This window comes from Ambystoma mexicanum, chromosome 5q (assembly GCF_040938575.1).
Source record: "Ambystoma mexicanum isolate Mex_15411 chromosome 5q, UKY_AmexF1_1, whole genome shotgun sequence".
NCBI lineage: Eukaryota > Metazoa > Chordata > Amphibia > Caudata > Ambystomatidae > Ambystoma > Ambystoma mexicanum.
The window spans coordinates 953,151,520-953,176,535 of NC_090933.1; the positions used below are offsets into that span (position 1 = coordinate 953,151,520).

The 25,016-nt window shown below is 48.4% G+C and overlaps 1 protein-coding gene across 13 annotated transcripts in view; it reads left to right on the top strand.

Moving 5' to 3' along the window:
• RIMS2 (regulating synaptic membrane exocytosis 2) overlaps positions 1-25,016 on the top strand; it is a 2,919,733-nt gene that overhangs the window by 1,818,467 nt on the left and 1,076,250 nt on the right. For 8 of the 13 annotated variants that reach the window (XM_069621474.1, XM_069621475.1, XM_069621484.1 and 5 more), the window contains one exon: positions 4,507-4,554. The exons of the other annotated variants lie outside the window; for them this stretch is intronic. In XM_069621474.1, the coding sequence (XP_069477575.1) occupies positions 4,507-4,554 (48 nt within the window). The remainder of the gene's footprint in view (positions 1-4,506; positions 4,555-25,016) is intronic. 13 annotated transcript variants of the gene reach the window in all.

Below are 25,016 nucleotides of genomic sequence, written 5' to 3' on the forward strand. Positions count from 1 at the left end.
ATCATTTTTTTTGTCCTATTACCATAAGATTAAATTCTGATTATCTGTTTGCAATAAAACATTTCATAGAAAAAAAAGCCTCATATGGGTAATTTGCAATTTAAAACATGTATGTTTTGTGGAACAAATATAGAAAAGTCGGATATCATCTGGTAAATGTAGCCCAGTTAAAACGATTGGACCCTTGCTGATTTTCATTTGAATGTTACATTTTTAAATGCTGCTGTAAAAGCACTGTATAGTGAAGATTTCCCAGGCTTACAACTCAGGGAGTCTTGATTATTTTAAAGAGACGCAGGGTGAGGCGGGGGGTTGGAATAAGGGAAGTGACGCAGGGGAAGGGAAGTGACGGGCTGGGGAGGCGGGGTAGGGGCATAGTTATGTAGAGTTTGAATAAAGAAGGTTGTGAATGCACACGCTCCGTGTTGGTGTTTGATTTGGAGTGCATCATCATTCCGGCGAGGCCTACCCATGACCACAACACTGGCGACGAGGTGGGCGGCCTTGAAGCCGGCGCACAGCGTGTGAGAATGGAGACACAAGCGGTCGCCTGGAGGCACCGCTCACCAGCACCGATGCCGGAATACAGCACGGTGGGGCTGTTTGTCTGACTAGAGGAGGACAAAGAGCCGACCCGGGCTGCAGCGGTGAGTGTCGGCGCACAGCAGGGAAGCTGCGTCCTCATACCCGGGCCATGGCAGTGATTAGGTGCAGCTGCACACACCGAATCGAGGCAGCCCATACCCTGAACGACGGCAGAGGGCCAGAATACACGCATGGTGAGTGGCAAGTGAGGCCCACAACGGCGGATGCGCCCAGGGTCAGTAGGCCCCACTGATTTTGACATTCTCATCGGATGGTGCTTGTGTCTGGGAAGGTGCCCATCCCATCAAGAGGGGAGCCCGCTGATGCTCTCAGACATAAAAGGCATCCCCTATCCACACAAGGACCTCAGGGAAAGGGACCAGTGAAGGGGTCATCCTGAATTTATAGTGAGCACACGGACACTGTGCGCAGGCCTTGGGTCAAGGACCACCAGCGCAAGGCCCACGGGCGCTAGATCAGGCCCCACATAGACTGCCGGACACGCTAGCAGCCTAGATGCCAGGCGCATTTGATGTTACCGTCACCAGCAACATGGGTCCCAGGTGGACTAGGTGGATAAGAGACTTTGATCTATACATGGGGGCCACAGGGCCCATAGCTGATGGACGACAAATATGTCTTCTGAAACTGGCAGTGGTCTCCGCCACACGTGACATCATCGATGAGATGTCTCCCGACTCCATCAACTCCATTCAAGACCTGAATGACGCCTTGGCAGCATACTTCACCCCACACTCCAATGTGGACTATGAGAGGCATCTCTTTCACAGCAGCAAGCAAATCAAAGGGGAAATCATGGACGCCTCTGTAATGCGATTAGGCACACAAATGAAGCAGTGTGACTTTGCCAACTATTCCAACACAGAGGCACTATGATCACAGATGATAGCAGGGTGTGAGTCTCAGACATTTAGGAGGAAACTACTGCAGAAAGCATGCACACTGGACGAGATACTAGCACTGGCCCGAGCCGAGAGGGCCATAGACTTACAGGTGGAGAGCTTTAACAACCCCACACCAGGTGAAAACATTCATAGACTCCAACTAGAGAGGAGGTAGGAAGAGCTATTTTGCTACAAATGCGGGTTTGAATACCCCATGACGGCGTCTGCCCAGCCACCAAGCTCTCCTATTCTTATATGGCAATCCACAGGCAAAGGTGCCACCCCGAATAGCCAGATGGTGGCTACGACTGCAGGACTACGCCTTCATCGGCCAGGGAAAGGGGAAAACCCTGCAGACTTTCTTTCCAGAAGGCCCCTGGATGGGTGCACACCAGAATCCTCAGTTGCAGACCGGTACCTTCGATACCTCATATATCAAACCACCCCGAAGGCAATAAATCCTGAAATGATAGCTCGAGAAACGGAAAATGACAATGCTTGACAAATCATTTGCGAGGGACTCAACTCTGGCGTGTGGAAAAGGGCCAGAGAGAGCAAGAGGGAGAGCCGCGGGAGACCCGGTGCACACAGTGGTAGAACACCTAATCCAGGTGAAAGACGAACTAGCGTTCTCAGATGATCACCTCCTTCTGAAGGACTGCAAGCTAGTGATTCCAGCGTCCCTACGGGCGAAAGTCATTGAGCTCGCCCATGAAAATCACAGGGAAATGGTGTCAACCAAGCGCATGCTTCGCCAGAAAGTCTGGTTCCCCAACATGGACTCCATGGTAGAGGAAACCCTGAAGTCATGCCCCACGTGCAGACACCCGGAGCCCTTGAACATGTCTGAGCTCTGGGAAGCTGTGGCGGCCGATTTCTTCGGGCCCATCGAAGGAGGAAAGTATGTACTAGCAGTAATGAAAGAATACTCCCGGTACCCGGAGGCCCAACTAATATCGACGGCAGCCCATCACGTCATACCTTTGCTAGATTGCATCTTTTCCGCCTATGGGATTCCAAGAGTGCTCAAAACGGACAATGGACCACCATTCAATGGACAGCAGTTCACACAATTTGCAAACTACATGGGATTTCACCATTGTAAGGTAACTCCCTTATGGCCTCAGGCAAATGGAATGATAGAACGCTTCATGGCCAACTTGAAAAGAGCGCTCCAAATAGCCAAACTCACTGGGCAGCCATATGAACAAGCATTGAACCAACTGATGAGGGACTATAGGGGCACTCCCCATAGCACCAGCGGGAAAACACCAGCTGAAGTGATGTTTGGGAGAGACATCCAAACAAGAATCCCACAAGCCAAGAAGGCCGACAACTCGCCTGACCTGGATAGGGAAATGAGGGAATGAGATGATGCCGCAAAGGAACGCATGAGAGCATATGCGGACCTGCACAGAGAGCGCGGGTGCCCCAGTTCGAGGTGGGAGACGTAGCTGTAAAACAACCACAGACTCACAAGCACACGTCCATCTTCCAGGAGAAGCCTTTACTAGTCACTCACAAGAAGGGATTGATGATCACAGCGCAACACACGGGAGGTCCCATCACCTGAAATTCATCCCACTTCAAGGGAATCCCATTGTTAGGGTCATAACGACTAAGTGGGCGAGTGGTTGCCCCCATTGACTACGCCTCCGATGATCCATATCAAGGAGATCAGGGAGACAGAGAGGACTCTGGCCAAGAAAGTCCTGTGTCCTGCGAAGCCAGCGGAAGTCCTCCAGAGCCCATCAGCTCACGTCTGCATCGGGCTCGGAACAGAAGAGATGGGTTAGCAAGCCCCACCAGACGACCACCTGATGTGAAGGTCTGGTGACTGTTTAAAATGGGGGGAGATGTCATGTTGATGTCTCCATGGACACAGGGAGGCGGGTTGGTTGGAATAAGGGAAGTGACGCAGGGGAAGGGAAGTGACGGGCTGGGGGAGGTGGGGAGGGGCAGAGTTATGTAGAGTTTGAATAAGGAAGGTTGTGAATGCACACGCTACGTGTTGGTGTTTTGATTTGGAGTGCGTCATCATTACGGCGAGGCCTACCCACGACCACTATAAAATCGAACATTGAATTCTCTGGAGATTAGATTGCAGCTGTCGCTGTTAAGAGCAGAAAAAGAAGAGGAAGGGACCCAGGCAAGAACTGAGGTGCTCGGTCCAGGGAGGTAGAAGAAGTGAAGGAAGGGACTACAGAACAGAGAGGACTGGTAGGGACCTGTAGTTCCATTATGTTATTTTTTGGAGAAAGAAATTATATATATATATATATTATGAGAAAGTTGAAAGATTTAAAACTGCTGAGGTGTAAGAGGTATAACAATAAAGAAGTTGAAGCATAATGCTCACGTCCAGTCTGGACATAGAATTGAAATATACTGTTCATGTCCTTTACTTTGACATTTTGCACCAGTCAAAATGCAAACCAGTTTCCTCATGTTCCAAGGTTTCCAGCTGCATAAACACATACTATTCAGAGTGCCCCACTCTAGTCTTCGAGAGCCACAAACGCCTGTCTAGCGTCTGAACATGTAAAAATCCACCATATGTAAATGTATCTTGTGCATGTTTGTTTTGGATAACAACCTGACTCTTTGCCTCCGGGGACTGTCAGAGGTCCCGTCAGTATTCAACGATGCAAAACATTTGATTTTAAACACTCTACTAAATATGTTTTTACATAGTAACTTGTCAAGGTTGTTCCTTATATTGCTTTTTTACTCACATTGTGAACCATACATGCTCATTATTCAGTGTTTAGATTCCTCTTAAATGCAATATTTATTATACATCAGAATTGTTAACACAGTTTCTTATCTTACCATTCCATTTATCTTTGTATGTTTAATAAGAACATGACATTATTAGTTAATTTTATATCTGTGACATTGGTGTTAGAGGTTTTTGTGTCTTTCTTTTCACTTTGTGTTTTTTTTCAGTTCCAGCGTGATGTCCTTTTTAGTTTTGTTTTATTGCTTTTTTTCTTTGTTTAATTTTGCCTACCAGAGCCAAAGCCTTAATAGAAGAACGCCGCCTTTTGTTCCTAGGGTTCAGGTAAAGGCCTTGTCTGCCTGTTAGAAACAAATGTTTTCGTTGTTCTAATTTTATTTTAGTTTGGAAAATGCACAAAAGGAACATTTGCTCGGTTTCCAATTTTGTTTTGGTGTGTTGTTTTAAATCATACTAACAACTAACATATCATCTTTTAAGCAGCTTGCAGAATTCTGCATGATTATAACAATTTAATTTAAAGAGACAGCTGACATCACATTCAGTTCTACACCTTACTTTTACATCTAAACTTGCACAGATTACAGGAGGGCTAGTGAATAAAAGATGGCGATATATATATAAACAAGCACATCCGTAAGCGCTCTAGTGACAGCACATACTGGTTCAGAAACTGATCAGCAAAGATAACCACAGAAAGCCAATTATTCCTCATGCGAATATATATATTCTATATATATATATATATATATATATATTGCAAGCCACATATAATGTACAAGGCATCATTCACGGGATTAAGCTTTTCGACCAATGGGAAGCTAAAAGCAACTGGTCACGTTATATACCATTTTTTATAAAGGCTAGTAAGTGTTACAGTTCTATAATGCCGAAGTACGTGGGACATATACAAACCAGTCTAACTTGGTTCTCCTATTAATGGGGCAACAAACCTCTTGAAAGGACCATAGTTTAGTGACCTGCCATTTTTCGTCTACTTTTTGCAATAAATATGCACATACATATTAACCTTGTACTAAAATACAAAAGTGACACTGAATAGTTGAATAGTAGTACAAATATAGACCATCACTTTCATGTACTTATAATGTAGCCTTATTGGAAGTGATCTTTCTGCTATCTTGTGTTTGTCAAGGGCATGGTGTATTTCTTTGGAATGTCTGGTAAATACCTAACTTGTTGAGCGAGCCAAACAACATTTCAAATAGAAAATTCCCCACGTTTTAAAGTTCATTGTACCCACGTGAATCAATGGAGCCAATGTTCTAAGATGGTTCATCCTATTTTCGGACGTTGTGTTCGTTTTTTGAAAATTGTGGTTTTAAAGTTTAATTGTGCATCAGCCCTTTTCTCTTACAAACTGCATTGATGCATAGAATAAAACATGTCTTTTCATGATAGAAGAATGAGTGCCAGGGGTGAGCCAGGATAAACTGCTCACTTGCTTAAACGTCCACTCTTTGAGAGGTGTGTTAAGGATAGAGAAATGTCAGTGATGATGTAGCAATGTCAAGGGGCCATACCTATTAGATCCCTCTTTGGTGTATGGTCGAGTATAACATTTCTGGATTCTGTAAAAGGCTAGGGTCCCAGGAATCTGTGCTGTTGCACTCCCTGCACAGTAAGTGCGCTCAGTCCATGGGGTCTTTCAATTTTATTGAAGCTCTAAAAGAAGGTTTAATCCCCCATTCAAAGCATTTTAGGGTATAGCTGTCTGAGTGAGAGCTGTAGTCCCAAAGTGTTTCGTTGATGTCATGGGCCAACCAACGCCAACAAATGTACCTTGTTCCCTACTTGCTCCTTTATCATTCGTGCCCACTCACACTAGCCTGTTCCTGAAGTCATAAAGTCGTTTTTCTGGGCATTATTGACCAGCTACCATCTCTAATTTAGCCGTGTTCCTCATCATTGTGCTATTCTAAAAATTCTCCCAACAGCAACTGCAATATTTTATTTATTTTTATTTATTGGGTTTTTATAATGCGCCTATACAAAATGTGTTTCAACCCATTCGCCATGGAAGAGGGTGCTATTTTCACTGTGTCGCTCAAAGTTAAGTTACTTGAATTGGAAATTGAAACTTACTTCTAAATATTTTGTTTCAACAGAAGAAAAACACCTAGTAAATATATACATAAATAAATGAGAAATCTAAATAGAGTAAGGTCACGTGATTTATGTGCCCCAGCAAGAACATAGGGCCTCATTCCGAGTCGGGCGGTCAGGTAAAAAAGTGTTGGTATCCTTGGATACCGGCACTTTACGGACCGCCTAACTACAGGTTTGCCAGTGGGGCCACCTGATTTACCTCCAGCTAAATACTGGAGGTAAACCAGGCACCCTACCAGCCGAAAAAGCCCTCATTACTGGCGCACACAAAATCCCCTCATGGAGTCCTATATGAATGGAGATTTACACCATCCCGCCGGCACTCGCAATCCGGTGGCAATACCGCTGGACCGAGTGCTGGTAATGGTAAGTACCAAATTCCAGTATCCTGGTGCCTCTAACGACAGGATACCGGCATACTCAGAATGAGGCCACAGTCTTTCTATCAGCACATTTGGTGTTGGACCAGGCAAAGTGATCCCTCTCCTGTCTTGAACGTTACAAAGCTGGATGGTGAGTAAAGTCGCCCATTTGCACTGCATGGGCCCTTACTCTTAGAAAGACGCCATTTAAACACTATAGGTGTAGGTAACGAAGACGCCAATTATGTGAAAAGCATCTGGAAATGCACATTTGAAGGTGCCGGACGTCCTTAAGTTGAATTGTCACACGTCCAATGGCACGATAACACCACTTACTAAAACATACATTTCAAAACACACATTGTACATGAGATGATTGCGGATAGCACAAAGTCTTGTTTTATTTAGACCAAGATTAAGATGTTTTTGTGCTCTCTTAGCTTGAGGCTGTACTGTGTTCAGTTAAAGCATGAAACGGTTCCCCTCCTAGTGCCCTAGGAACTGATTTACAAAAATGCTTGCAATGGGACTTTCCCACGTTAAAACCTTTTTGTGAATCAGACCCTTAGTGTGTTGAATGAAAATCTAAATGAAAATATAGGACTTGGGAGGCCTTACACTTTCACCTCAGCACCATTTTCCTGTTTCCTATTGTTTCTGGAACATTTATCATGTTACTGCTCCATGTAAATACCAGGGATTATATGTATTATGCCATTTGTCATGTTATCAGCAAAGTTGGGGATAGTGAGGAAAGGGCACTTTGCAGCTTATTGTGCGTATCTCTTGACCTTTGGAGCTGGAATCTTAATGCTGCCGTTTAAGCGTTTTCACTCACATTAGTGTGTGTATGTCACACAGCCAGACCGCGTATATTCACATGCAAACATTTATATTGACCCTGTCCTACCCAGCCTTCGTTAGATTTACAGAGGGAGCTGTCTCTTTAAATGCTTCATTGTCACCATTTAACACACAACCTTTTTGCATTTTCCAACATGTAGTTATTAATTTCTTCAGTAGAAGAATGGCAAAGCAATTTGTACCTTTAAGATAGAAAAAATGTGTGTTACATTCCATATTTAGTGCCTTGAATGGTTATGCACAATTTAATCTGCACTATAAACATGCTTCTATCCTATGCTGTGTTCTAATGTGTCCTAACTAGAACTGGGTACAAGTTGCTTGCCTTTTTTCAGTAGAATACCCTCAAATGAGTTTAACCCAAGTAGAGGTTTGTGACCATGCTACTTGCTTTGCTGCATGCTTTTAAGTTTAGTTTTCAGTGTGACCTTTTTACTCTGTATTCATTCAGATATGTTTTAGTGAAATGTTTATATTTTAAATGGAGGTAAATATGCAGGTGTTTGTCTCAATTGCTAAATCTCTTTCTAAGCAAGGACAGTTAAAGCATGGTGCAACTCTGAATGTTGTCACCACAAGAACCAATTCTGTTGCTCCACAGCAACCAAAAGAAGACTCTTGAATACACTTTGCAGAACACCGGATTATAAATGCAGTTGCTCTTCCGGTGCCATCGCATGGAGCGTGCTTTTCGTTTCTAAAGTGGTATTCATATCGCCCACGAAGACATTGGGATGACTGTGCTATTCTTACAGTAGTCTATAATCTTGCTGCTTTTAATCTGGGAGCTAAAGACGTCCAATTTGAAGACCATGCAATAAAGGAGACCTACTGAGTCTGTGCCAGGCCTGTCACATCAATTGTGGGATCACTGTTACAGGAATCCTACCCACCTGCATTTGCTGCATGTCGCCATGTTATTGTTACTCTTGTGGCATGCCCATGAATACAGGGGATGCAGATCATGCCACGACCAAGTGTGAAGTACGCATGCTCCATTTTAGAAACCTGAATTAATTCGACTTATTTAGCAGAATTCAACTTCATACTTAATTTAATCAGTAATTCTGGGGAAGTGTTTATCAAAATGAACTTTTTTTGTGTTGTGTATAACTATGGCAGCTAATCAGAAAGAAAGCCTAAGATATGACTAATGTGGGAAGAGTAGGAATACTAATGCTCCATCATATGATTGTAATATTGTGGGTTGCAGGTGGGATGCCTTTTATTTGACCACGAAAGTATAAGGATCCGATAGAACAGATTAGGCTAAATTATAGGATTTCGTCAGAGACGACCTGCGTGATCTTGAGAACTGATGTGCTATTACATCTGTGGACTACTTTCGTTAGTAAAGAAAAACACATTGCTGACTACAACATAAGAACTATTTAATTGCCAGAACAGAGCAAAAGGCACATTTATAAATGCCAATAATGTAATGAATGCATTAAAATATATTTATACTAATTTTCATACTCATGTGTCCCGTCCCTTTTCCTCCCTCCTTTTGGGCGTCCCCCAACATGGGGACGGTACCAGAACCTTTGGGAGCAAAGCCATTGAGCTTCCTCTTTAAATTTAGTATAGCGTGCTGGGGCACACCTCGGGCGTGGGAATGCCTCCGCTGAGGCTCCACACTCGAGCGCCTCACCCAGTCCCTTTTTCCACACGGACCTTGTCGGACGTGGCAACCAGCGTGGAGACTTGTTAAGTTTTCGTCTTGCTCCCCGTTTTGTTTTTTTAATCTTATTTAACTTCCCTTCAGTTCCTTGCCTCCCCCTGTGCATGTCGGCTGCAGGAGGATTCACGAGATGTGCCTCATGTGACCGCTCCTTCCCGGCCTCGGGACCCCATGCACTCTGTCTTGAATGTTTGGGGCCCGACCACCGCTGGCACACATGTTCGGCTTGCAGCGCTCTCAGTCAAAGGGCATTGAAAAATCGGTTGTCGCGGTGGAGGGAGATCTTCCACACGTCTCCTCCGCTCCACCTTAAGGACTTCATCTCTAGGACCTCTCATCAAGGCAAGGTAGGCCCTTTGAGCACGGCTCCACAGCATGGCGACTCCTTCCCCGGGGTTCCGATGGATAGGGGTTCCTCGAATTCAGGTTCTGGCAGGCCCGAGGCCGTCCAGGCTTCCGGCTCCCAGGCTGGGGTGCTCATGGGCCCCGCTGAGCTGTGTTCGGAAGGGCAATCAAGTTCGTCATCTTCTTCAACCCCAAAGGCTAAGGGATCGTTGAGTACCACCTCCAAGGGTCTGTCCTCGGCTCGATCCATCCGGCCTAGGGCTCAGCGCCTACTAGAGAGATCTCTCAGGGTGACGCTTCCGCTTCGGGGGCAAGACCCGAGCTGTATCCTCCCGTGCCTGAGGTCTCTTGTGGCTGAGGGCCTTCGCGCCCATCCGCCAGGGCATGGCGCAAGGCTTTCAAATGGTGGCCATCTTGGATCCAACTCTGGGCCCGCCCGTGCTTTTGCCTATTGAATGGGCTTTGCGTACTGATACAAGTTCCCTTCCTTCTGGAAGCGGCAGCGGATTGTATGTACAGGCATCTAGTCTCCTCAGGGATACATCTATCGCAGCCTTACGGCTACACACCTCAGGTGCTTTGATCATGAGGAAATGGCCAGCACCTTGGATGGCCGGGCCCCTAGGGACCTGGCGGCTAGCGAGGACCGCTTCTTCAAGCACTTCCTCTTCCTCATGCGTACCCGTCAGATGGAGGGGTTCCTAAAGGATATAGTGAAGGAGGTCATCCTGCAGGTGGCGCCTCCCTGGGCCCCTCTTCGTGGTACTCCTCCCATTCCTCCAGTGCTGCCAGTTCCAGTGCGGGTCCCCTCTGTACCACCAACACCTCGCCCTCAACAGTCGTTGGACCTGTCTTTGCTACCGGATTTAGGGCGGGGGCCCGTCGGCACCTGTGTTCGAGATCCCAGACTCCCCTCAGTCTGTAAAAAAAGAGGGGCACTATGACGACGATGACACCAAGGATGATGAACCCTCGCCATCTGTTACAGCGTTTTCTGACCACCTTGAGGGCCTGGTGTAATTCTCTGGGGTTCCTCTGCCTGAGGAAACCCACAGGAGTCGGGAGTGCTAGCAGAGGCCTTGGGTAAGCCCACCACAATCCAGTTTGGCATCCCTCTCCAGAAGGATGTCCTGCAGGTCGCGCAAAAGGTCTGGGAGAAGCCCAGGGCCAACGCCCAGATGAACAAGAAGTTGGACAGCAGGTTCAGGCTGATGGACAGGGAGACAGTCCTCCGTGCCTCCCCCCCGCAGCCGCATTCTTCAGTGGTGGTTGCGGCCTCTTTATAGTCTAAACCATCATTTTCATCGTCTACCCCTATGGGAGCCACCTCCAGCTCTTTCCAAGTAGGACAAGGTCCTCGAGTCTTTGGTAAAGTGCTGTTATTCCATTACAGGACTAAATCTGCGGCAAGCCAATGCAGACGCCCTCTTTGCTGCGGCTAACCAGAAGCTGTGGCAAGAGCTGGGGGAAATTCTGCCGACCTCCCTTCGGTCCAGCAAGCCACCTTCAAGGCCAGTCTGGCAGATGCCCGGGCCATTGCGCAGGTCACCATGGAGTCTTCGGTCTCCAACATCGACACAGCCAGCAGAGGGCTCTGCCTTGGTGTTGAGATGACGCTCTCTGCCCCCACTTCCAGTGCTATGCGGACGATACCCAGCTCATTTTCAGGCTACCCTCGGCCTCCTCCTCTCCTTCCCTCATCTCCGACTGTCTGTCTGCTATCCAGGAATGGTGTGCTGCCAATGACCTCTGCCTTAACGCCAGTAAGACTGAGATTCTACTCATCGGCACACCCACTCCCTCCTTCCCTGCAGCTCTCTGGCCGGCCTCCCTTGGCCCCCTTCCCGCCCCTACCTGCAAGGCTAAAAACCTCGGGGTCATCTTCGACTCCACACTCTCCTTCTCTCCTCATATATCTGACGTCTCTAAGAAGTCACACTACCAGCTGCACCTCCTCAGAGGTATTCTTCCCTTCCTCTCCTTCCCCCAGAAGCTCACTGTCTCCCGAGCCCTGGTTCTCTCAAGGCTGGACTACTGTAACAGCCTCTATCTTAATCTGCCTGCCTCCACTCTCCGCCCTCTGCAACTTATCCAGAACAGAACTGCGAGACTTGTCCTTGGCCTCAAGCCCAGGGACCGTATCTCTCCAGGACTGAAATCTCTTCACTGGCTCCCAGTGGCTGCGAGGATTAAGTTCAAAACCCTCTGCATTGTCCACAAGGCCTTCTGGGGCCTGGGGCCTAAATACCTTCAACTCTCTCTTCCTAAATATCTTCCTTCACGAGCCCTTCGCTCATCCGTCTCCAACTCCCTCATGGTCAGCCGCTTCTCGAAGCAACGAGCTGGGGGTAGATCTCTCTCCGCAGCAGGGGCCTCCCTCTGGAACAGCCTTCCTGCCTCCCTGAAACTTGAGGAGAACCATCTCCGGTTCCGGAAGTACCTCAAAACCTTCCTCTTCGCTTCTGCCTTCTCTCTCCCTCTCCCCTGCTAAACCTGCTTACTCCCCACTGAGTTCTGCACTAAACCTGCATCTGGGCCACTCTCAGCGACCTCGGTCCAGGGCCCAGCCACTCTCCACTTGCACTGCCTCCCTGGCTCCCCCTGCACTGTGGGACTGTCACTGTATCCCTACAGCCCCCCTTCCCAGCACTTCTCAGCACTTGCTCTGCACTTACCTTGCACTTGCCACCAGCTGGCCCTTTTTATTTATTATTTTATTACGCTACTTACCTTGTACTGCACTTCCCCCCCACCTCCTCCCCCTGCACTTTCTCCTTTTCCCCTTACCTCTGCACTTGCGCGATCTGAATGACACCTGGCCTAGTAGGATCGTTTGTCTGTTCTTCCCCTTGTTTCCCTCCCTCCCTGCCTCGTCGCGCCTTGAAACACTTGTGTATAGGCGCGTTACAAATACCATATCATATCATATCATATCATATGAGAAAGACGGTGCGGATGCATGCCACTAAGTTTTCATCTGACGTGCATGAGCGGATCCTGGATCTGCCCTTCGTGGACCTTTTTCATTCGTCAACCGATGACGAGTCCTTGGCCATCCTGACAAAACCTGGACAGAAATCCTTCCCTCAGTCCGAGCACTCTCTCCGGCTTCAGAGGGTTCCGGGACCGCGGTACATGGAGGCCTGGCAGGTTGCCCAGTGGCTACAGGAGGAATCAGCAGAGGACTTTGCTCAGGGTTTTCCGCTCCCCGTCCTCTACCCCTGTCTCTGACGCCGAGAAACAGTGACGGCAAGGCCAGGTAACACAACTCACCTGTGGGGGCCATTCGACTCTTTTCCAGAACACCTGGAAGCATCTATTCAGTAACTCATAGATCTTATCCGTAGTCTCCATGGGCTTAAGTCTTCCTCTTACTTTGCCTCCACCATCCCTTTCTTCTGTTCGTCAGATCGGGTCCCCTGCTCTTTTAAGGGAGGTCCTTTCACTCTTGGAGGCACAGTTGATAGAACTGGTTCCTCTTTCAGGCAGGGGCTCTGGGTACTATTCCAGGATGATTGCGGTACCCAAGAACAACCAGGCTGACCTGAGGGTTGCCCTGGACCTGTCCTTTATAAATCTGTCTTTATCGCTGGAACACTTCAAGGTGATTACTCCCCCGCACATAGCCAAGTCTCTGTGTGCAGGGAACTGGATGTGTTCACTGAACCTTAAGGATGCATACCTGCATGAACCCATCTACTAACCGCATCAGAGGTTTCTGTGGTTCATGATTTTGTCGTACCACTTTCAGTACAAGGTGTTGCCCTTCGATCTGAACTCAGCCCCATTTGTACCCTTATTTGGATGACTGGCTGGTAAGAGCGGGGTCACCCGAGGGCGTGTTGCAGTCTTGCCAGAGATTGGTAGATATCCTTCATCAGCTGGGGTTCTCCCTCAACCAGTCACAGTTGTGCTCATCTCAGGATCTGATCTTCCTAGGGGTGCATTGGGACCTTATGGTTCAGCAGGTGTTCACTATGCCTGAGAGACTCCTGTCCCTACGTAGGGCAGTAGGCGCTTTCTGGCCAAATCGACCACCATGTATGGTGGCTCTAGCATATTCTGGGCCTGATGACCTTCTGTATGCTCACTGTAGAGCACGCTTGCCTCAAGATGAGGCGCCTCCAGCTCCACCTGGCGGCCAATTGGGATCCAGAGACGGGGTCTCAGTTGGACAGGATACCAATACCACCACTCCTACGACCCGATCTTCGCTGGTGGCTGATGGATTACAGTGTTTTTAGTGGGAGCCCCCATCACCCGACCGGAGCCTACCCTGTTGGTGACGGCGGACTCCTCTCTTTTGGGCTGGGGGGCCTACTCTGGAGGGCTAGGCAATTAATGGAGCATGGTCCACAAAAGAAGCCCTCCTACATATTAATCTGCTCGAGCTCAGGGCAGTGGGCCTGGCCCTCAAAGCGTTTTTGCCCCTCATCAGGGACAGGTCTGTTCTGGTCGGATGGAAAATTCGACTACAGTGCTTTACCTGAACAAACAGGGTGGCACCCTCCTCTGCATGGAGGCGGTATCGATCCGCCTCTCAGATACCTAGAATTTGTCTAATTAAAATGTTTCCCCCTAATTTCTAACTGGGGCTATACTTAGGTGGTCTGTCTAGCAATGGTCCTACCTAGGTAGGGCTGTACCCAGGGTTAGCCATATGTTATTGGAATAGCATAAGTAGAGTCCCTGGGGCCACACTGTTGCAGGTCTCATACCAATCTTCTACCCCAGCCAGGGTGGTGCTGTTGTACTGTGGAAGATTTCTAAAATCCCCAATCCCCCATCCACAATTCGTATGGACCGCGCAGGCCGCACTGTGAAAACCCTAGCTATACCAGAGACCTTAAAACATGATGCCAAATCAAGTATCAAGAAGGAGAGTCAGCGACCAGGAAAGAGTGTGCGCTGCAGAAGGAGCGACAGGTAAGAGCCTACCGGGCTATCATTGGCATTGCAAGATGAAAGGAATGATCGGCAGGCAGTAGACGGTCAGTTCGGACTTTCCTCATATGTATCAGGCTACACAGATTGTATACCTTTCTTTGAGTGGTCTAAATGGACAGGATAATATGTTGTCAGCGCTCACATGGTTGTGGAAAATACATTCATAATGATGCTCTGTGAGTTGTGTAGCGATCTGGTGTGCATGGATTTCAAACGGAGTGTGTTGATAGCCCTTTCCCCCACAAGCTATATGGATTTTTTCACTTATGGGATGTTGTGATTTGCTTTAATGGGGTTACATGAGGAGAGTGACGTGTGCCACGATATGTGTTGCCATTCTCAAGAGATACAGGAGTAGTCATGTCATGTAGAAAAATGTACAGAAAAGGGGAGACATTGGCACAATAGACATCCCTGATCATATGACGGAGGTCCAGATTATTGGGCTTTCTAAGAAGAGGCTTTTCAGAATAATTAAGTTCTGTCTCCTCCCCTCCTTTTTCTACACCTATGATGCATACTGCTATAGTGTCTAAGCCGGTGGATCCTTGTGGTTCAGAGGAGAACCCACCAGACACAGACGTTGCACACCCAGCACTAGATGAGACGGGTGATGGGTTTTTTTTGTTTTAAATTGAACGTTACTGCCATTTTGAATATAACAATACAAGCTTTGAATGAGCACTGCTTCCCTATAATCCTCCCCCACTTTAAATCCTCTCTCATAGACTTACATCAGTGATTTAGTCTGTGGGCTGGAGTTCATGTTCGCGGACCAAGCAACATCCAAAAGTTAATTCCTCTAACCCTGTAACAATTTCCCCCACCACCTTTCCCCGTAGTCCTGTTGCACTTCGTACCCTCCCTCCTCCAACATGCAGCCAACTCAAGCTACTTCAGTAAGGATCCCCTCTCCCATGACAACCATCCTCCATCGGACGGCATCAGGGCCATCTGGCTGGATTCACCTTCCTTCCATCACCCTGCCGTGTTTCACCCAGAGTTATCCCCTTGGGGTCCCTCTCTGAACTGAAAGATCTGGGGCTGTGCAGCTCCTTGCCAACTGGTCCCAAGGCCCAAGCCATATTGGCCTGTCGCCTCCCCACCACTTTTCAATGCCCATATTTCCCAAAGAAGGGCACCCACTGGCTCTCAATGTTGGGACGGGACTCATCGATCAGTTGTGTGAGGTATTCCATATTGTATATGGCTCGCACCTTCGCCACCCAATCCCTTTCGGCTGGCATCTTTGGATTTTTACACATCTGGGCAAGGCAGCATCTGGCCGCCACTATCATTGCCCTTACCATCTGCCCATCCTCTCCCTCGTCTGCCTCCAGCGTTACCCCAAAGAGGGAAAGTTCCCTATTGATCCTGTCTACCCCTTTAATCCATGACAGGACTTCCCTCCAGTATGTTTGCACCCTTACACAGCCCCACCACATATGACCATAGTCTTCCTTAGCCCCCCACATTTTCAACAGCGTGGGTCGTATCCTCTACAAATCTTTGCTAGTAGAGCACGTGGATAATGCCACCTTTGTAGGACCTTTACAGCCTGGTGTCTATACTGCAAGGACGCTGTCAACTTTGCCACTTTTCTGTACATGGATGTCCATAAGGTGTCTATTTCCCTCCCTAGGTCACGTCCCCATCTAATCCTGGCTGAGAGTGGGTCCCTGGGTTCCGCCAGCAATATCCCCTTATATAGCCGAGCTATGAGTCCCCTGGAGCCCTTCCTCGTGAGCAGGAGTATCTCAAAAGCCGTCAGTCCCCTCTGTAGGTTCACCCCCACCTACCTTTCGATAGGACTCCCTTCAGCTGTAGGTAGCGGGATATGGACAGGGGTCCCATCTGCAAGCAGTCTGCTCGCCTTTCTATGGTAATGAACACCCCCACATCTGACCCACCCTGCTCAACCCAGCATCGTACCACAGTTGGCATTCCAAAGGTTCTTCAATCTTGTCTCATATTGGTGGTGCCCAGATGCAACTCAGGGGGGACGGCCATGTAGACAACCATCTATTTTTCACTCCATCCCTCCAGAGGGACCCATAAGACTTCCAGGATCGGGTGAGTCAGCACCTTTCTTGGAATACAAGAGCGTGGGACCCACAGCCATTCTCCGAGGGGGACTGGTGTAAGGACCGCATTATCCAGTGGCACCATTGTTTCTCCGAGGCAGAGTCCAATGGTCCACCAGCACCCGCTGTTGGGCCGATTTATAGTAGGTCGGGATGTCCAGGAAGCCCACCCCTCCTTCCTCTTTTGGTAAGATCAGTGTTTTGTATGCAATTCTCTATTTGGCCCCTTCCCACATCAACTTTAGCAAGGTCAGTCTTACCTCGTCAAAAAAGGCCCTCAGGAACACAACAGGGAGCATCTGAAACAGGAACAGGAATTTGGGCAATACCACCATTTCTATACAATTCAGATGCGACATCCAAGAAAGCCCCAACCTGCCCCATCGTTTCACATCTTTGCTCACCTTTAACCATAATGGCAGATAGTTCCCTGTGTATAGGTCCCCGAATTGTTTGTATACCTGTATTCCCAGATATCGAAAGTGCTCCTCCTGTATCTGGAATGGGAGCCCCCTCATATACTCTTTTTCTGTTCCTGTGAGTCCCCCAACCAGCAGCGCCACTGACTTGTCAAAGTTAACTTTGAAACCTGACAGTCTTCCGTACAGCTCCAGGCTGCCCATAATGCAGGGTACCGGGTGTAGCCGGTCCGCAATGTACAGCAGGGTGCCGTCCGCAAAGAGGCTCATCTTATACGTTAGCCCTCTGACCGACACCCCCTTAATCGAATCATTTCTGCGCACCCCTCTAGCCGAAGTTTCCATCACGGGCGCGTAGAGCAGCGGAGAGAGCAGACATCCCCCTCGTGTTCTTCGTTACAACTGGAGTGTCTATGAGACACTCCCATTTGCCACCACCCTGGCTGTCTGTTTCGAGTAAAGGACTGCTATCCATTGCATCAATCGCCTGCCCAAGCCTATTGCTGAGAGAACTTGCCCCATAAAAACCCAATTTACCCTGTGAAACACCTTCTCGGCATCTAAGGCTAGCAATATGGCGCCTTCCCTCGTCACCTCTGGTGAGTTAAGAATGTGAAGCATCTTCCACATATTATCAGCTCCCTGCCTATGCAGTATAAATCCTGCCTGGTCTGCATGCACCAGTCCGGAAGATGGGACTCCAGGCTGGACACCAGCACCCTAGTGAAGATCTTGACATCCACGTTTAATAACGAGATGGGCCTGTAGGAGGCACAGCTGGACGGGTCCTTGCCAGGCTTTGGGATCACTGTAATCAACGCTTGGAGGAACGTCAACGGGTTTGACCTCACCCTCGTTATGGAGCAAAATAGTTTGGCCAGTGGTGCTGCCAGCAGGTCTTGCTACTGCTTATAAAAATCAGTGGTAAACCCGTCCTCCTCCGGGGCTTTCCCAGTCTTTGACTTGCGAATCCCGAGCAGCCCCTCCTTCCTTGTCACTTCACTATCCAATGCTTCCCGTGCCTCTGTTGCCATGTTGGGAAGCTGCACACCCTCCAGGTAGCCACGGATCTCCTCCCGCCCTACTTCTTATGGTTCGGAGTACAGCCCTGTGTAGTATTCCGCAAATTGGGATGTAATCTCCTCGCCTTCTCTGCCATGGCCCCATTTGCTTTCCGTATCCTGACAACCCTCCTCGCCATCCTATCACCTCTCACCCTGTTTGCCAGGAAGGCCCCTGCCACATCTCCCTGCTCGTAGTACTTCTGTTGCGTGTATCTCATCCGCTTGACCATCTTCCCTATCGAGAGCAAGTGTAACTCCTGCCTTTTAGCCCTCATATCCCCCAGGAGCTTTCCCCTGTCTGCATCCAGTTGGGCCATCTGTGCTCTGAGCGCTTTCAATTCCCCACGCAGCCTGGTTTCCACTAGCCCCCTTTCCCATTTCATCCACGCCCCCTGAGCAATGAGCAATCCCCTAAATGTCACGTTCGCGGTCTTCCATACCGTGGCCATGCCCACCTCCCCATTATCATTTGTGGTAAAGTATGCACCTATCTCCTTCCCTAGGAAGTCCCTGAACACCTAATCTGTTACCAAGGTATTGCTACACCTCCATCGTATTTGCCTCCTCAAAGGGCTCTCTACCTTCTAAACTCCCACCAGCAGTTCGTGGTCCGACCTGGTTATCGCTTCCACTCTAGGACCTTGTGTTATCAAATCCTGTTCCCGGGGGTACCATTAACATATCTATCCTGGTGTACGTTTGGTGTCGGGGGGAGAAGAATTTGTACCCTCCCTGCCCGGCCTGGTGCTTCCTCCATACATCAGTCCAATGGTAGTCCTGCAACAGGTGCCTAAAGTTAACATTTTCTTTGGTCTCAACCCTCTGCTTGTCACTCTTAAGTGACCAGCACCCCTGGGTCTCCACCAGGTTGAAATCCCCTCCCAACAGTGATACCCTCCGCCCAACCCTTCACCATCCCGAATATGCTGTGCAGGAAATTCACATGCTTCGCATTTGACGCGTGCACCATGGCTAGGGTAAACTGTACACCCTTGTGGATAACCTTTATCCCCATGAACCGACCCCAATCCCCTTTTAAAACTGTATCACCACCAACTGGAATGTTTTTGCCTGTAAGAAGCCCACCGCCTGCTTCTTGCGGTCCTTATGAAAAGCCCAGTACATTGCACCAACGTCCATCTCTCGTTTGTAGTGAGTTTCCTGTAAAAAGAGGGCCACCAGATGCTGTTTATGGAACATATTGCCAGTCAGCGATCTTTTATTCTGGGAGTTTCAACCTTTGATATTTAGCATGGCTATCCTCAACTCAGCCATACCCCTTTGCCACTCCGCCTGCTGTGTCTCCTTGGGTGTCGCGAGAGCCCCTCCTTTCCCTCCTTTGTAAGGTTGACTACATGTGATACCCATCCCCCTTCCTCCCTCCTTCCACCAACCTCCCTTCCCTCTTTGTCCGCGGTCCTGCAGTACTCGCATTGTAGTTTCACGAAACGAACCACCAGGGTGTGTGTCCCTGCCCTGGCCCACCTGGCATCCCTTATCCTTATACCTGGGTGTTACTGCCTCTTTGCTTACTGCGTACTAAGCCCCCTCATCTCCTTCCCATCTTTATTCCCTCCCAGTTGCCCCATGAACCTCCCCAAACCCAAACTCTCACAGTAACTTCTCTATCCCCCCCGTATTGAAACATTGAACCAAGCAAACAATGCTCCTGTGTAGCTTACACCCCGAATATCTTCATCAACTCCATCCCACCCCCCCCCAAAACACATGTATCAAAATCAATGAACCAACTTGAGGGGGTCACCCTACCTTTCTTGATACGACCCAGGGGTTGGGCTAGAAACCTCTACAGATCAGCCTTGTTCCCCTCAGATGGTTTCCCCCATAAGGGCGGGGTTCCGAGCTTCTGGAACTTCCTGGCGCCATGCACCTTGCATCGCCCCGAGGTGTCCCCAGTCCTGCTACTCCGTTGGTTGGCTGAGCCCATCTTCAGCTCTGCAGCCGTCCAGCCCACACCCCGAGAGTTCCTCCAGGGTCTGTTTGGCGAAGTACAATTGTTGGGTCCTTAGATGGAATTAGTCTTAAAAAGAACTGCAAACATTTACTTGTCTACAGTGGGAGCGGCAGATCATTCACTTCCACAGCTTCCTTTTAGAACTAATCTTTGCCATCTACCCCACCCTCAAGATAATCATCTAGAGGAAGAGGCAGAGCTTCTCTTGGCAGATGGTGAGCAGCAGGCATCTGTTTTAGCCACCCAGGTTCCCTGCATCCCCTAATGCATAATAACCCTGCCTCGCACATTCTGGTTGGAGGTTGCTTCTGCCTTTAGCAGAGGTATGGCAGGATGCCCAGGATGTCTGGGCTCAAGAGTGTTGAAATGATGTTACTCCCTGGAATTTAATAGGATTCCTCCAAATTCAGTTCAGAGATCAGATGTACCACCTCCTGAGACATGTTCTGTTAATAGGAATAAATGTCCTCCTGGCAAAGAATACTAACTGCATATGTCAACCAACAGAGAAGCTAGGTGTCTTCTCCATTTTCTTTCAAGTAAAGGACCATCGGGAGAATACCATCCCATTAATGTTTTCTGTCCCTTTGTTGTTTAAAAAAGCAGTTAGCCATGATTGTTATCTTCTATATGAGGAGGGTATAGTCCTGCAGGCTCCTGCAAGGAAATATCTTTTATTTGTATTATTTATTTTATTCCATAACAAACAAACACAACACTACTTAGTTACATGTTGTATTGCATTTTCAAATCAAACTTCCCCTGCTAACCCCCCCCTTCAGTCTCCCCTTCCTGTGCATACATTCCAATTATTCGTTATGTCCATTATTTCACAGTCTGCCTCTGGTACTTCGTTTTGCGTTTGTACTTCACCCCTATCTTGGTTGAAAAGGGTCACTGTCAACTCGATCCACTGTTGGATGTCCATGCTCATTTCCTGTTTCTTCTCCCTAAGCGCCCTTTCCCATACCCCTGTTTCCGCTGCTGCCCATTTTATCAATTATTCCCACAATCTGGCCACACTCAGACCTTTAACGTCTTTCCACCTCATGGCTATGCTGCGTTTGGCTAGTATATACATTAGGTCTTTCAACTTGTTCAAAGGTTTATTTTTCACGCTCCTTTTATATCTGCCGACCATGCATGCCCTCGTGGATGTATATCCAAATCAATACCCTCTTGTGCGCCCTTTGCGCCACCCCCTCCCAAAACCCCTGCACCACCGGGCATCCCCAGAACCTATGCATCAGCCCTACCTCCTCTTCTCTGCATCTGGGACATTCTTGTTTGCCTGCTCCCTTGAATTTTACGTTTGCCACTGGTGTGAGGTAAGCCCTATGTGTGATGTTGTATCAGTTCTAGTCTGGCGTTTCTGGAGACCTTTCTATGGTATATTGTTATGGCACTCAATTCTTTATCTTCAAACCTCTTGCTCAATTTGGTTTCCCATCTCCCCTTGCCTTTCAATTCTGTCCTCGAGTCTTGCATTATCAATACTTTGTATATCCTTGAAAAGGCTTGCCGACCCTCTGATACGCTGACCAGGTCCTCTATTTCGTCATATCCTATTGTCTCGTCATTAATGCACAGCCACCTCCCCCACGTTACCTTCAGCTGTGCACTGTGTAGCAGGTATTGCCCCGAGTGTATGCCTATGAGCTCTTGTAATTCGGTGAATGCCGTCAACCCTTTTTCACTTCTTAAGTCCCCAATCGTAGTGCCCCCGCATGTTTTCCAACTGGTCCGCACACTGGTACTACTCCCTGGCATGTCTGCCATTATCGCTGCTATGGGGGTCTGCGGCGAGATCGGTTCGATCGTGCCCATATTTTTCCAGGTTCTTTCCACATTTGAATTCCCAGTTTCACTAGGTAGGGATGACTCTTCTGCTCGCCCCTGGGAAGCAAAATCAGATCACTGAGGTATGCCTTTTTCATGGCTCGTTGCAACAAGGTTGTTTCCGTCGTGTAGACATCCGCCGTCCATTGTACCATGTGTTGCAACTGGCACGCCAGAAAATACAACTCAAAATGTGGCATCTTCCAGCCTCCTTGTTCATAGGGCCTTTGTAGTTTATTCGGCGCTACTCAGTGCCTCCCTCCCTGCCATATAAAGCCCCTACAAAGCTTCTCCAAGTTTCGTAAGAATTGTCTGGGAATGTTATATGGGACATTACTAAAGCAGTGCATCAGTCTCGGCAGCACCACCATCTTCAGTATTTCTGACCTTCCCACCACAGACAGGGGTAGTTTTCCCCAGAACTCCATTGATTTCTCCAGCCCATCCCTGGCTTGTACTGTGTTGAACACGTGCTCTGCTCTGGGGTCGTGATATATATTCACAGCTAAGTATCTAAATGATTTGGCGCTCCATGGCAGGGAAAGGACTGGCAAGTCCCCTCTCTTCACTTTCATCATCTTCGCCAATGGGAATAGGCAGGACTTATTTTTATTTATCTGGATCCCCGTTAGTGCACTAGAGTTCTCGATTACCTCCAGCACATATGGTAAATTGACCTCAGGGTTACTCAGGTACAGTAACATGTCATCTGCGTACATAGACACTACATGCTGCACTGTCAATTCCTAAATCCCCATATTACTTCCTCAAATAGGCAGCCATGGGTTCCGCTGCAATAATATATAGCATGGGGTACAGCGGGCAACCATGTCTCGTGTTCCTGTGTAGTTTCCACTTCCCTCAGTACGTGTTCCCAGTCCTTACCCTGGCCATTGGCTCTGTGTATATAAACTGTCCCCACTTTGTGTATTTTGGCTCTATGCCCATCTTGCCCAACCTGGCATACATCCAGTCCTAATGGGCGGAGTCAAAAGCCTTTATTGCATCCAGTGATGCTGCAGCACATTGCGCGTCGCTGGGCCTCATTACGACCCAGGCGGTAAGGGGTTTACGGCAGCGTTAACAGCGCCGACCCTTACCGCCTGATTACGAGGTCCCCTAGCGCCATGGTGCTTTTAACACCTGCTTTTAGCAGGTGTTAAAATCCATGGCGCTAAGGGACCATGGAGTTAATTACGTCACCGTAATTTACGGTGGCGTAATTAACGCCTTCCCCACTCCCATTATGCCCTATGGGGCAAAAATGGGAATGGGGAAGGGTAAATGGGGATTGGGGACTTACCGCCCCGCCAAGGTCGGAATGGGGCGGTAAGTCCGCCAACCACCATGGCATAAACGTAGTTTACGCCATGGTGGTAAAGTCACGGCCCAGGCGGTAACTTACCGCCTGGGTCGTAATGAGGCCCGCTGTCTTTCATGCTGTAAATGACATGGTGCAGTCTACGCAGATTCTCTGCAATGCTTCTGCCCGGTACATACCCCATCTGGTTGCTGTGGACCAGCAGGGTAATTACCCTGCAAAGTCTGTTTGCCAGGATCGCAGTTAAGATTTTGCTGTCTTGTTTTAGCAGGGACAGCGGCCTGTACGAACTGCAGTCTGTGCTTTCCTTGTTTGGTTTCAGCAGCGGGATTATTACGGCTTCTCTCAGACTATTACGGAGGATTCCCACTTCATAGGCTTTGTTTAACACCCTGGCGAGGAGCATTGCCAAGGCGTCTGCGTAAGCTTTATAAAACTCCCCCGTCAACCCGTCTAGACCAGGGGCCTTCCCAGAAGGTAACGTTCTAATAGTGGCGTGGACCTCCTCAGAGGTTATGGGTTCCTCTAGCATTTCTGATTGTTGTGTGTCCAATCATGGGAGGTCTATGAGGTCCAGAGTATCCTGTATTTCGCCCACGGCCTCTAGGTGAGGGTCAGCATACAGTTTACCTCCACTTGGTCCGAGTTATGGATGGAGCATATTGGGGACCTGTTCTCTTTTGTGTGTACAGCCAAGCTAACATTCTGCCGGGTTTGTCCCCCTTCGCGTGGCTCCTTTCCAGGTATCTAGAGTGGTTGAACTTTCCCAGCCTATCCCACTGCACCAGGCTCTCAGCTTTACCTCTTCCTTGACATGTTTCGCGTTTATCTTCCTTAGCCTCCTTCTCCAACCCCTTCAATTTCTCGTCCATGCTTGTAAGGGTATTTACTATGGACATCTGGATTCCCCCCGAGACCGCCATCATTTCCCCCCTAATAACGACTTTGTATGCTTCCCAGACTGTTCCCACATGTTGTACACTCCACTCGTTAGTAGCGATGAAAGGTGCTCTTCCTGATACGTTCTTTGAAGGCTACATCTAGCAGTGCCTCGCTTCCCAACCTACAGGTGGGCACGGGCGCCCTTGGGGCGCATACCCATTATTTCACTGAGAGTGGAGAGCGATCCGAAAGGACCTTGGCCAAATACTCTGCCTCTGAGAATTCCACCACATTTTCTTCCCAAGCAAACTAATAATCAAATCTTGTATGGACACCGTGTGGGGCTGAGTAATGGGAATATTCTATACTAGTCTCATGCTGTTCCCTCAACAAGTCTCTCAGCTGAAATTGCTTTAGGAGTGAGGCTAACACTTTGGTTGGCGGTGACAGCCTTTTATGTTTAGCATCGGGCCTGTCTTTGTTAGGATCCATTGTACAATTGAGATCTCCACCCCATATCATTAACCCGTCTCTGTAAAGACCTAGCCTTTAATATAACGACCGGAAAGAAACCGTGGCATCATGATTTGGAGCACACGTATTCACAATGCATATTTCCCGGTTCTCTAACACCCCATGTATTAATGCCCTTCTCCATTCATTGTCCAAGCTCTTGCCAAGTTCTTTTATTTCTGAACATCCAAGTGTGTTTCCTGTAATAGAGTGATTCCAACCCTATTCCTTTCAGTGTACATGCTTTTTCCTCCTGCGTTTTACATAACTGTTTAGTCCTCTTACTTGAATTTTAACCGATTCAGCCATTATATCTCACAAACCAAGGTGTCATATGGACCCTTAGCCTAATGTAGT